Source organism: Coniosporium apollinis (assembly GCF_000281105.1).
Source record: "Coniosporium apollinis CBS 100218 chromosome Unknown supercont1.83, whole genome shotgun sequence".
Taxonomy (NCBI): Eukaryota; Fungi; Ascomycota; class Dothideomycetes; genus Coniosporium; species Coniosporium apollinis.
The window spans coordinates 900-13,674 of record NW_006913345.1 but is presented as its reverse complement, the minus strand read 5'-3'; the positions used below and the strand labels follow the sequence as shown (position 1 = coordinate 13,674).

The window sequence follows — 12,775 nt, the reverse complement described above, 5'->3', positions numbered from 1 at the left end:
ATCGTAAAATCATCTGTAGTAGTAGGTGTTGAAGCCTAGGTAGAATATGCTTGAGGGGAGCTGTTGACGGCGCAGCTGAGGAGTCCACGATGCGAGCTGTCGTGGCCTCACGCACGCAAGTGGCGGCTGTTCCCGAGACCCTGCTTGGCGAACACAGTGTGGCCTTGAGGCCTGAAATAGAGCATCTCTGTTGTCAATAGGTTAAGCCCCCATGAACAGGTCAACGAAATAGTAGTTGCAGTATATACAGGTTCTGACAGACCACCTCGTCAGCACTGCCGTGAAGTCAATGCAAAACATTAGTTGGGAATATCAGTGACTTTAGAAATCGCCTTCATATACATGAGGGCCCCAAGCTTCCCCAAGTGGTGCTCGCTGGAACTTCTTTTCATTCAAATATATGACGAGTTCAACCAAACGTTCTCTTCTTCAAGACGCCCGGATTGCTGCGACTGCTCAACATTATGCCAGTCGGTACCCGACCATTGTCGGCCTTGAGCAAGACACAAATCCTTTGCTAGATCTTCCCAGATCTCGCCAGGAAGCTCTTGATCAACGAAGAACGGTGTAGTTGCAACCTCTTCGAAGATCTTGACAAAGCCCAACTCAGCATCGCTTTTCGCGCCGTACTCGATCTTGCAATGACCTGGGACCCACTCAACAAAGCCAAGTAGTACGTCACCACAAAATCGCTTCTGAGACGCAAAGCTGATCGGGTCTCGGATAGGGTAGCGTGAGAGGAGAGACAGTCGAAGGTCGCGCAACCGCCACAGGTAGGAGAACGGCCCCATACTAACGCGTCTTGAGAAATCCTCCGGAGACCATCCATCGTTTCCCAGATAATACGAGTCGAGGGGAGCAGCCCAGAGAACAACGAAAAGCGAACGGATCCGTGCCAAGGCAGCAACCGGTATAGCATCCTCTGAGATGATAGATCTCGAGCGGTCCTGCAAATCACAGAAGACATAGACAGTATTGCCTTCGTAGAATACGTCTACCGCCTCTTGGTAGATCTGCGAGCATGTTCGCAGCAGGTTGACCGCGGGCCGTGCTTTAGGCCATGGTGGCGGCTGAGGATCGCGGCCTTGGGTGATGCGGATGGCGTTGTCGGACGAGATAAGAGCGTACTCGTAGATCATGTTGCGAAGTTCTGCAGGGAGAGCGAGGAGCCGACATGAACCTTGCGTCTGCATTTTTGGCTGCTGGTAAGGACAGGCTGATACAAAGCTGAGTACGAAGGAGTATGCGATAGAGATACTCGGCAATTCACCGGTAAATCGATCAAGGCTGCGAAGAGACAAGGCTAGCTGTTACGATTGAAAGGTGCGGTTGGAAACTGCTACCTAACAGATCAAATTTCTTATTACTCATCTACTATGCAGTTCTTACCTTTCCTTAGCCACGGATCATAGATTCTTCTAGTATGGATGAGTACATCTATACCCCTTTAGTTACGGAACGATCTATCCGCATCCTTCATCTCCATTCGTCTCTGAACAAATCTGATGTTCTGCAGTATGACCTCATGGTTGCTTGACGGACAGTCTCCCTGCGTATAACGCGCCGTCTTACGCGTGGGACTCCCATTCAGGCAACTCGTATATCCTATGTAAATTGAAGGTTCTTAGTATAACCGCGAACTGTGCAGCAGCACTAAGACGTTTGCGCCGTCGCAGTCGGTACAAGCACATATGGATAGATGCCATCTGCATCAACCGGTCGTGCCTTGAGGGGCGAAACCAACAAGTGTGGATGATGAACGGAATATATCTGCACGCGGATCAGACGATTGTGTGGCTGGGGACTCAGACCCGGAGGGCAAGATGTTTGCTCTCTACTAGGTCTTGACTCTTCCGTGACTGTGGTTTCAAGCTTTCCAATTGAACTACTCAAAATTTGTTGCAAGCGTCTACCAAGAAGCTACCAAGGCAGTTAGCGAGCACGACAAGTCACTCAAACTCTTGGGGGAGGTCTCTGGTTTGACCGAGTTGACCGGTCTTCCTTTATGGGATCCAGATTGGAGCGACACAAGGATCTGCAATTTTCCACTCGGAAAGAATCCCGACGCTGCGAAAGAGTCTCCTCTAGCATTTACTTTTCAAGTCAGTGGTAAATGCTTGTGTCTCACCGGCAAGACTATTGACATTGTCAAAGATCGGGGTACTCCGCTCTTGAAGATACCTAGGGAAAAGGCCGCCGATCTAGTTACGGCTAAGAAAGCCTGAATAACTAACATGATGGTCCTTCGGAAATAGATAATTCTTGCGGGATAAATCAGATCCTGTTCCACTAAAAAAGATATCACTGAAGTCTTTTCCACTTTGAAGCACGTAACAATAGTATTGGAATGTATATAATTTGATGCCTTAGTGATAAGACATTGAATCAGCGGAAGAGCTCAATCTCTATCTAGAGATAGGGAGACTTCTATATTTACCTGAATCTTCCGGATATCGCTTCTTTCTATTACGTTCTATCTTACTAATCTGTAGAATTTTTGGTAAAACCTCCTAGAAACTGATGGGATCTAGTAGGGTCTTTAGTAGCACATTATCGTATTGGCTTATCAATGCTATATACCTTACTATAATAGAACAGATAATATCACGGTTGTTTTCTTATTTTACTTTGGGGTTTTCCGGTATTCATAAACCATCTTAAGACCAACACAAAGCCAGATAACAAGAATTGTTAGAGCCATTACCGATGTAATACACACTCCTATCCATCCCACAACCCGTACATACGCTACCACCGCTAGTGAGAGAAACATAAATGCACCTAATAAGGATGCATACAGTAGGAAAGAAAGTATGTGGAAAACTGTGGGGATAAACCAGGTTTTCCCCTCAAAGCCGTCTTTAACTTTGTCCGAATAGAAGTTTAGTAACGATGCACTTAAGCTTGCAACAGCCAGGGTACAAACAAATAGCAGCCAAGCGAGCGAGATGAATGTGCGAACGGTTTCGGATGAGAATTTGGCATTCAGTTCAACCGGGTCGGCTATCTCTTGGATGATGAGGGTGAAGGTAATGGATCCGCCGAAGACGGCTACCGTGATAACAAGGGGAAGGAAGGATTGCCACCATCTCACAGCGCGGTCCTTCGCCTCAGCTTTCAGATAACACTCAAGGAAGTCCTTGAAGACAGTTGCGAGGTCGTCCTTCTTTTTGATGTACCCGCGCGCATCTGTAAGACCCTTGTCGAAGGCCTGCCTGAAACCCTGTTGAACACCTTGTTGGATAGTGCAAGCACCGTCCTTAAAGGTCTGCTTGAGAGCATCGTTGAGGCCTTCTTGGATAGTGCGAGCACCCTCGTCAAAGGTCTGTTTAAGACCTTGTTGAATGATGCCAGCACCTTCGTCGAAGGTTTTCGTGACACCGGCGCTGAGATGCTGTTGAACGAGGCTGAAGCCCTCACGAGCGCCCTCTATAATTGCCCCTCGCAGGCTGTCGGAGGCCGCTTGAACGGGGCCGCTTAAAAAGTTTACGAAATCCATGTGACTATCTGCCGACGAAAAAGTGCATAAGAAGCTGGCTTTGGCGGTACGATATAGTTGAGATTCAGAGAAGGATGAGGTATAAATCTTCAATATCGTCAGGTTTGATGAGTGAAAGAGAGAAGAAAAAAGGTTAAGAAGGGGCTGTATACATATAAGCGCTTCCTGGAGACGAATAGTATTTTGGGCCAAGCGGTTTGGTGACTAACACTCTGACGCCGACGAAAATGCCTCGAAGCAGCCGACGTATCTCTGACATGCGCTTACACTACATCACAAGGCGCCGGGCGCAATCGAGGAAGGTTGTTAGCCGAAAGGAATATCACCGTACGACTTGCTGCGTATGGCATGCGAGAGACACTGAAAGGGTTGAGGCTCTTGCATTTATGGGATGCATGATACGGACGTTTGCGGACAGTGCTGTAAATCCACCCCACAATCTTGGCAAACGATCCATACGAACGATGCGCTTTTCCCCTCCCGAGCAGCTGCGGGGCTTCCAAAGCCTCGGAGCTTCCGGACCAGGGTATTACCAGTCATGGTGTCACTCGCGACGGCTTACCCATGCCCCTACACGCACCGGGTTACAGCTCGCACCACCCACAAAAAAGTTCCGGGCACCCACGGATTAACCTCTGGGTGGGCCGAGCTTTTTCGGATAAACCTCTAGGTGGGCTTAGCTTTTAGCCTAAGCAGTGCATATACAATAAATAAGTAGCATATATACAAACTCACTACAGGTTAGTAGTTAGAGGTTAGCGGTTAGGGTAGTTAGATGGTTAGCGGTTAGAGTGGTTAGAGCTAGCCGTTTAGATGAAGCATAGGGATCTATCCCGACTAATTACAACCCTAAACGGTCTAGAATTAGTATATGTAATGTGTAGGAATTGTATAAGCAATGCATATGCACCTTATAGGTGGGTTTAGCTTTGCTAAGATAAGCTCTGGGTAGTGCCAAGTCTTTTTTGCTGGGTGCCGCGACGTGTGAGCCCCACGCGCACCGGCCCAAAAAAGCATAAGGTAGTAGTGATCGAGCGCTGGACTTGATATGGGGTAAGTTATTACATAAGCCCAAACACGCGCGCCCACGTATCTGACACTTGCATGGGGGGCGCCGAACCGTGGCACAGGTATAATACCAGCGCCTCCCATGTCATTGCGATTGTCCTGTACACAGATCCCTCCACTTCTTTTACAAATGTCCAACTCACCGCGCGAAATATTCTTTATGACTTCCTCACTAGGACTACAACGAGCAGCCTGCGATGACTACAGCACAAGAGCAATCCTGCTCTCTGGACGATCTGATTGCGCTCGCAGTCCTTTTCAACTCCTGCGTTCAGGCGTTCGGCCACCTGCATCTTTCCAATAGTTATGACACTACACAGAAGCGTCTTCTTACTTGTCTCGGCATCGAGCAATCACGTTTGCTGATCTGGGGTGATGTTGTTGGCATCTCCTCACCGCCGCCCACCGTTGCAACCCGCGCCGTCCCTCTACAGCCCGGCGACACAAATCCAGATCCAGAGTTGGCCATTTATTTTGGCATCCGCGATGCGCGCATGGACGAACCTGATATGCGCCAAGCCATCGAAGAAGCATTGAATCATCTTCTGCGCCTGTTCACTCCCGGCGTCGGAGACTCCGAGATGTACGAGCGGTACGGGCTGAAACCGCCGAAAAGGTCCAATTCCTCGATCGAGGCGCCATTGGATCCGATCCGCAGCGATGCCTTCAACGAGAAGTTCTCCCTGTTGCGTCAACTATCGCCAGTTTGGCAAAGACAGACTTCCGTTGCGCTGCGGCACTGGACTATATCCGACGGGTCCAAGTTCTCCGCATTCATAAGCGCGGTGAAAGACAAGGTGGAGACCCTGGTACACATGATGGATGTGGCGGAAAGAGTGGATCGTGGAATGAAGATGGATATAAAAGGCTTTGGCTGGCATCCAGAACCGGTGGGCGATCGTGCCCGGCAAGACTGGGGGAGACTGCGCCTCATACGGGAGGCGTGTCGCGATACATATCCAGAATACGCAGATGCGGCCGACAAGGTACTTGCTTATCTGAATGAGCAGTTTCGGGAAAGCAGCGCCAGAAAGTACTCGGAACATCAACCTGTCTCCCACACTACAACCGCCACCGCATCTAGTACTAACAGCGGTGGCCACGGGGAACACGCGCCATCGCCTAGCAAACCGCACTCTAAGCGCACAGGCTTTCTACGCTTTTTCAAGCATTCCGACCGGGGAAAGAGCCGAGGCAACCAGAAAGACCGCAGCCAGAGCGTTGCGTCCGCCTCGTCCGCGGAAGGGGAACCTGCGCGCTCAAAATCAGAAAGTCATGACGTGGCATCAAACGAGCTTTCTCCACCTTTAGAGCCACAGCGGTCGCTTTCGATGTCCGCCGTTCCTATTCCCCGGACTGTCGACGCAGCGGTACCAGATCAGGGGGATGTGGCACGCATCAAGACCGCAGATACATCTTCCAAGGACCCAGGGAAGAATGATCTCTCACTAGTTGAGACGGTGGCTAGTCACGTGAGTAGACACGATCAATATAGCAGTCCCTATCAAGTGGAGACGAACCGCCTTCAGCGGTAGGCAAGTTGGCGTTGCTTGACCATCTTGCTGGGCAAAAGGTATTTGCTCAAGCTCAGCGGATGCTGTGTAGCCGTGTACTACCCGAATTGGAGCACTCAATCCGGATAAATCTCGGTTCTTAAGGCTCTCCGGCATCGCGAGCATCCGAGTTCAGAGCTTTACATGCCCGAGACACGGCGGCCATATCGTTGACCATTGCGGCGCAATTGCTAGTCGTTAAAAGACGGATGGTTGATCCTTTTGGTTAGCGCAATTGCAGCGGATCGCGTGTGGTCCAGATTGCTCTATGATCATTGGTTTCGTAACAGTTGCGGTATCGCGTGAATTATGCGGGCATGCGCGAAACTCCGTATCTGCTTCTCAGCCAGCATTTTCGCCCCAATGCCAGTCTTCAATGGTGTTGCGCGTCGTCACCTATCAAGAAGGATGCGTGAACAAGAAAAAGGCCCTTCCACTTCTCCAAGTCTGCCCTCTCAAATTCGAGGTCGGCGACACGGCTCTCCAGACTCTGGATGAGCTCCACTTCCCTCTGCCCAGAATCCCGTGCAGTAAGCGTATTGTAAGCATTCTTCGAAGACTACTCTGTCTTTGAGATTGACCGTACTCCTCTGTCGCGCTTGTGAAAGCCGGTTAGGTTGATGTGTAGCCATAGATTGAGGATCACTGAGACCTTGAGTCAGCCATCCATGGATTCCGGCAACCTCCTTGTTGGCAGAATTTCGTTCGATAGCGCGATGATTTGACGTGGGAAAACTTGACTGCAGTGTCACGCAGGTGTAACTAGAGTTCACTCCACATGCGTAGGGCTGCACTTGAGGATCGCTCCCACGCTTGATCGGCCGGTTGGGCGTCGGTCTGGCGATTGATGTACCGTTAAGATAAAGAGACGAGACGATTCCGTCCTTGATTGGGGTTGCGGGGAATGTGGATGGCAAGCGCAGAAGTGAGGTGGCGAATCTACTCGATGCGGCAGAGGAAGAGGAGAGGAGGCGTTCACGGCGGCACAGGGCCGCGGCTGATGATACATTTTGGACTGTGCTGGCAAACGTAATTGAGGAGCCGGAACCGAGGCGGATCTATGAGATGGGACGGGCCGAAAAAAAGTGTAATGAAGTGGAGCTGGACGGGCGATTGCTCCAGGGCCAAAATGAGATTAACTTTCGGCACCCCTGCGCGGCTTCCTTTTTATGGCCCAGGATGGCTGGAGCCGCGCTGTTCCTCAGCCGAACTCCGTCTTGTCATGCCTCAGTCAATGTACGGCATCATTGTCAACCGGAGGACAAAGATCAATGCAATCACAGCAGGCATATCGGATTCGAGAACAAGCGTTAGCGGCCTATGTAGTATTCCTGCTGCTCGAGATGGCTGAGCTGTCTCAGAAGCTATCAGCGATTTCTCGTACGTCCTCGGACAATCTTCGTCCACGTTCTGACTCCAGCCGTATCATATCGAGAGTATGGGACGCCACAGTTTGTCTACTCGGGCACCAAACCTCCAACGCTCCTCCAGAAATCACACCTTACTCCTCGTCCGCCCTCCCACGTATATGCATTCACTAACTCGATATCATTCACTTGCCCTGGGCCAACGAATTCCGTCACATTAACAACTCCAAATAGTGCCACCTCTAAAGGCGTTCCGCCAGTCTGATTAAGGTTAATTTGATACGGTGCGTATACCGAGTACTCCGGCCAGCTAGAGGCCGGGTTAGACGCTGCGGTATTGTTAAAAGAGGCACCGTTGGCGACCTCATCTGGAATGCTGGGGTTGTCCTGTGTGATGAAACTGCCCCATATGCGCATGAAGGCCATAGACATGTCGGGACCGACGGTGGGTGGCGTGGGGCCGAAGTACACCGCGACGTCAGCGCCGTGGAGTGCGACGGGGACAGAATACTGGTACCGGTAGCTGCTCCGAGAGACGCCGCTGCCACTGCCGCTGTAGGCTTCGGCGAGCCAGTAGGAGGGGCAGACAAAGCTTGTTTCGGCATAAATGTTCTGTGGTATACGTCAGTCGAGGTTTCGCACAGCCCCTGTCAGCGAAGTGGAAAGGAGTATAGAGAAGGCGAAACTCACGTTAGCACGCTGCTGTTGGCCAGCAGCTACGGACGAAACATTGATAGCGGTCGCGCCCATATCGCCTGCAGTCGCGTATCTAAGAGCATCCTCGTCCTCCGTTGTTTCGTTGCCGCTTGGGTAGTACAATAGCACTTTTGCAATATCGTTATTTGAGAAGAGAGGGAATGTGAGCTGCAGCCACTCCACGAGGTCCTCAATCGACATGATGTCTTGCGGAACGAATAGCGGGCCTTCGTCGGCATTGTTGCCTACCAAGATGTTTGCACCGTTCACCCGCTTCTCCAGCAACTGTCTACTCGGCAAATCCTGGATAAGCACGCCATCCGTGACGGGTAAGAAGCCCCACGTTCCATATGTCCCGGTCTCTGAGACATTGAAGCTTGCATACTGCAGCGTTTCCGTATCCTGCGCAACCAGGCAATCGAAGATTGTCTGGCTCGAGTTGGCTCCGTAACGCGTAGAAGAGAAGCAGCCCGTGGCCGCCGCAAAGGCGTAGTAGCTCTGACTTGGCACCCAGTCCTTGTACCCATACTGCATCGGCAGATACGGGCTCGCGGCGATGCTGTTCTGGAACAAACTCGTTCCCAGCGTCCCGCCGTACGCTATATCGAGCAGCATGACCGCACCCGCACCCGCCGACTCGCCTGAGATGGTAACCTGGCTCGTGTTGCCGCCGAAGAGGTGAATGTACGCCTGCACCCACTCCAGCGCGAATTCGGCATCCAAGATGCCCGCGTTGGCCACGCCGTTCCTTGCCACCTCATCAGAAGCGAGGAAGCCGAAAGCCCCGAGACGGTACTGAATTGCCACGCCGACGAAGCTGTTGTTGTTCGCATTGATGATGGACGCAAGGTTCTGGGCCGAGCCGTTGCCCAAGCCGTAACCGCCGCCATGGATCCACACGAGGACGGGGAGATTGGCGGCGTCGGGGGGCGAGTAGACGTTCAGGAAGAGGCAGTCTTCGTTGCCGAGGCGGGAAGGGAAGATTCTCGAGATGGCGTTGGCGCTGCTCTGTGGGCATTCGGAGCCGAAGTTCGAGGCTTGGATGATGTTGCTCCTGTTGTAGACTGGTGGTTGTGGCGGCTGCCAACGAAGCTCGCCTATTGGTGGAGCTGCGAAGCGGATGCTGCGCAATATTAGACATACAATCAAGCTCGGCGGTGGAATTGTCGTTGAATAACAACTCAGATGTGGATGGAGGATAGTCGAGCGTGACTAGAGATGGCACAAGATACCCCATGCAGCGGCGAACACGAAATAATCATGCATCATGGCAACTTAGAAAGGACAATTATCGTGACGGTCAAGAACTAGATGTGAAAAGACCTTTCAAGGTGTTTCGTCTTTGCGAAGAGCTGGCTCGAGGCGTCACCTACCCTCTCCACTGGTTCAATCCAGAAGTCTCGTCGTTGAATCCCTCATAGATCTCATAGCCTAGATCTACCTGCAAGCTTGAAGCTGATGAATTCGCCGGCGTATCCTCGATCTGACGCTTGAATCTCTCAAACGGTTGCTTGGCAAGCGGAATCGTGCCGCCGACCGCGGCGAAGCTCAAATCGACGACGATCGTCGCAACGACAGCGAGGAGTCCGCGCATTCTGAATGAGCTGGGACGGACGTCTCAACCTCCATACACCTGGGCGATTGAGGTACTTATGCATCTTCCCGAGCTGGTACTTGATAGGCAACCGCGGATGCATGCGCTTACAAATCTTGGCTCCCGCATACAAAGCGCTCTTGCTAATGAAATTTTCAAGCTACTGTAACGCTCCAATAGATGGACTATCCTTCGACATTGTGATACTATAGTGTCTTCGCGAATAGTGCTGAACTCCGGATCTGCCGGTGCGCTGCATGAGGGCGTCACTCAGCTGCACCCTACATGTCAATCCTCCTTGCTCGGCATCGCAGCTTCCTCGCTATCACGTCGTGCGCAATAATACTCTTACTGCGGAAATCTCGCTATAAAACTCGTATTTATCTAATAATACCTCGCTTTACTACTGCTACGCCTCCTTCTAATAAAATAATAAAATTCTTATAAAGATGAAAGGTATATAGAGGTTTATTTAAATAGCGCTTTTATACTTCTTATAGTCTAATACAGGCAGTAGTATAGATAATAGTAAATAAAGTATAGATTTTGTAGTAGGGCTATTATAATATTTAATATAGCTATCTTAATTAAATTTCTATTTATACTCCTAGTGGTAGCTTCTATATTATGTAAGTAATAATAGCTTTAATATCTATTTCTACTATAAGTAATAAGATATACGTATTTTATACTAAAGTAGTTTAGAGTATTAGTAAAGAGAATAAGGTATATCTATTTTATAGTATAATAGTTTTAAGAATCTATAGAAAAGTACTCTCTAAAGTAGACTTAAACTATAGATCTTTTATAATAGAAAGAAAGAAGTAAGAAATGTAATATAGGCTACTATAAGTATTAATAAAATATTTCTAAGAGTAAAATCTAAAGTAGATTTAAACTATAGATCTTATATATAATACTATAAATTAATATACTTAATAAAATATACTTTTCTACTATGCACCGCCTTAGTAAAAACTATAACTACCTCTAGGATTTCTATAGTAGAAACACTTGCAACGCGATAATAAATACTATAGCTTAAAATCGCAAAATCTAGTCCCTAACTTTCTAATTCTACCCTTATACTATCGATATATCTATTTTATAGTACTCTGCAACTACTACTATAAAAGCCTTAGGGATTTAAAATTCTAGCTAAGGCTTAATTATAACTATAGAGCTAGCGGTTATAGCTAGTATACTACAACTATAGCTAGTACTATAGCTTAGCTATAAAAACGCCGACTGCCGACTACGCTAACTATACTAACTATACTAACCACACCAACTATATATATACATTTTAGGCTACCCTTTATCTTTCGCGAGAAGTGCACCGCACTTCTAGTTCCTAGCGGGTTAATTAGCTGCACCACCCCTACCTATAGGTGCGTATAGGTCTAGGTAAGCGCAATTAAATTACCGCAATTCCATCTACCCTAATATAGTAAAAGGAGGTCTTTTCTTTTTTTTTTTATATAGTCTAGGCTAGGAGGAATATTATAAGGCTCCTATATATTAACTATATATATTTTTGTTAATAGAATAGAGGCTTTTATATATAATCCCGAATAGCGGGTACTCATCTATATAGAGTGCAGGTTCTATTTACTACCGAAATAAGACCTCTAGAAGCGACACCTTAGAAACTAACCGCATCAAATATTTAGATAATAGCTAAAATCTTTAATCGAACTTTTCTCTACTTATAGGCTACTCACGCTAAATAATATCTACTATCCAGCTAAGGAGATTATCTAGGCAATTAATAGACTTAAGTAGTATAATAGCTTCTATTACTACCTCTACTCTAAGGGGCTCACATAAAGCCTTAAAACTATTAAGAATTACATATTGCAAGTATATAGCTAGAAGCCTTTAGAGTATAATAAGCCAACCTTATTATAGGCTAAGTGTAAGCTCTAGACCTTCTTTATAGAGACGTAGCACGTTAGATATTTTATAGTAGAGGAAGGGGCTATAAAGCCTACCGACTTAAGGTCTATAACGCTAGTAATAGAAGAGAAGGAGTTTTTCCGCTAGTAGAATAAGAATCTAAGGTAGATGGAGCGCGATATAGCCGAGAAGGCTAATAAGATACACGGCTTTAATAGCTATAAGTCGGTAGTTATACCTTAGCTAAGGAGAACTAGTATTATAGAGCATATTTAAGACCTAAAGAAAGATAAAATTTAGGCCTTAATTGCTCTACCTAAGAATAGCGACTAGAAGCTAGAGTTAGCCGCTATACTAGAGGGAATAGAGGCTATTCTATAAGAGGCTTATAGCTAGTACTTTAATAGGCCGGACTATATATTAACCTAGCCTTAATAGGTCATTCTAAACCGCTTCTAGTCCTCTAAGGTAAAGCTACTAGAGAAGACTTAGGCTTTTAATATAGATAAAGAAGCTAGCACACTAATAGCTTACTTTAGCCTATAGAAGCAACTCTTAGCCTATATGTACTATATAGTCGACCGCAATTACTTTATAATAGAAGGAAGCTAGAAGTAGTAGTAGTATTAAAAGCGAAGTAAGCTAGAGAATATAATCTATCTTAGTAGTAAGTAGTAGAACGCGTGGAAAGGGACGCTACAGACGGCTAGTATAAGTAACAGCCCAGCCTTAAAGAGAGTATTAAAGACGCTATATATATAGCTTATCTACTATAACTTTAGTGGTAAGCAATATAGCTCCCCGTTAGTAAGCTTCTACATAATACTTAGCGTGAAGCTATTAATATTAGGCTAGATGCGGCTAGAAAACTATAGTAGCTACCTATTAGGCCTAATCTAGGTAGTATAGCTACTTATCTTCCACTATAGCGCTAGCTAGAAACTAGCGGGCTTAGGGGATGCGCTAAAGCTAATTAAGAAGATCTATAAGAAGTTCCTATAGTAGACAGCTAAGTTTCCTATAGGCGAGATCTTGCGGTGGCGGCTACTACTACTTAGAATCTCTAAGGATAATATTGGGGCTCACTAAGCGCGCTAGA

The 12,775-nt window shown here is 47.7% G+C and overlaps 4 protein-coding genes across 4 annotated transcripts; 1 reads left to right on the top strand and 3 right to left on the bottom strand.

The window, feature by feature from the left end:
• Window positions 1-392: 392 nt before the first annotated feature.
• W97_09121 (uncharacterized protein) lies at window positions 393-1,139 on the bottom strand (the record flags this gene model as incomplete). The annotated part of the gene is made up of 1 exon (XM_007786985.1): window positions 393-1,139. The coding sequence occupies one exon, from the start codon at window positions 1,137-1,139 to the stop codon at window positions 393-395; it is 747 nt and encodes a 248-aa protein (XP_007785175.1).
• Window positions 1,140-2,781: 1,642 nt separating this feature from the next.
• Window positions 2,782-3,499, bottom strand: W97_09120 (uncharacterized protein; the record flags this gene model as incomplete). The annotated part of the gene is made up of 2 exons (XM_007786984.1): window positions 2,782-2,865; window positions 2,927-3,499. The coding sequence occupies 2 exons, from the start codon at window positions 3,497-3,499 to the stop codon at window positions 2,782-2,784; spliced, it is 657 nt and encodes a 218-aa protein (XP_007785174.1).
• A 1,265-nt stretch (window positions 3,500-4,764) lies between these two features.
• On the top strand, window positions 4,765-6,102 carry W97_09119 (uncharacterized protein; the record flags this gene model as incomplete). Its single annotated transcript, XM_007786983.1, has 1 exon — window positions 4,765-6,102. One exon carries the CDS (start codon window positions 4,765-4,767, stop codon window positions 6,100-6,102), a length of 1,338 nt encoding a protein of 445 aa, XP_007785173.1.
• A 1,475-nt stretch (window positions 6,103-7,577) lies between these two features.
• W97_09118 (uncharacterized protein) lies at window positions 7,578-9,777 on the bottom strand (the record flags this gene model as incomplete). Its single annotated transcript, XM_007786982.1, has 3 exons — window positions 7,578-8,099; window positions 8,178-9,306; window positions 9,557-9,777. 3 exons carry the CDS (start codon window positions 9,775-9,777, stop codon window positions 7,578-7,580), a joined length of 1,872 nt encoding a protein of 623 aa, XP_007785172.1.
• Window positions 9,778-12,775: the final 2,998 nt, after the last annotated feature.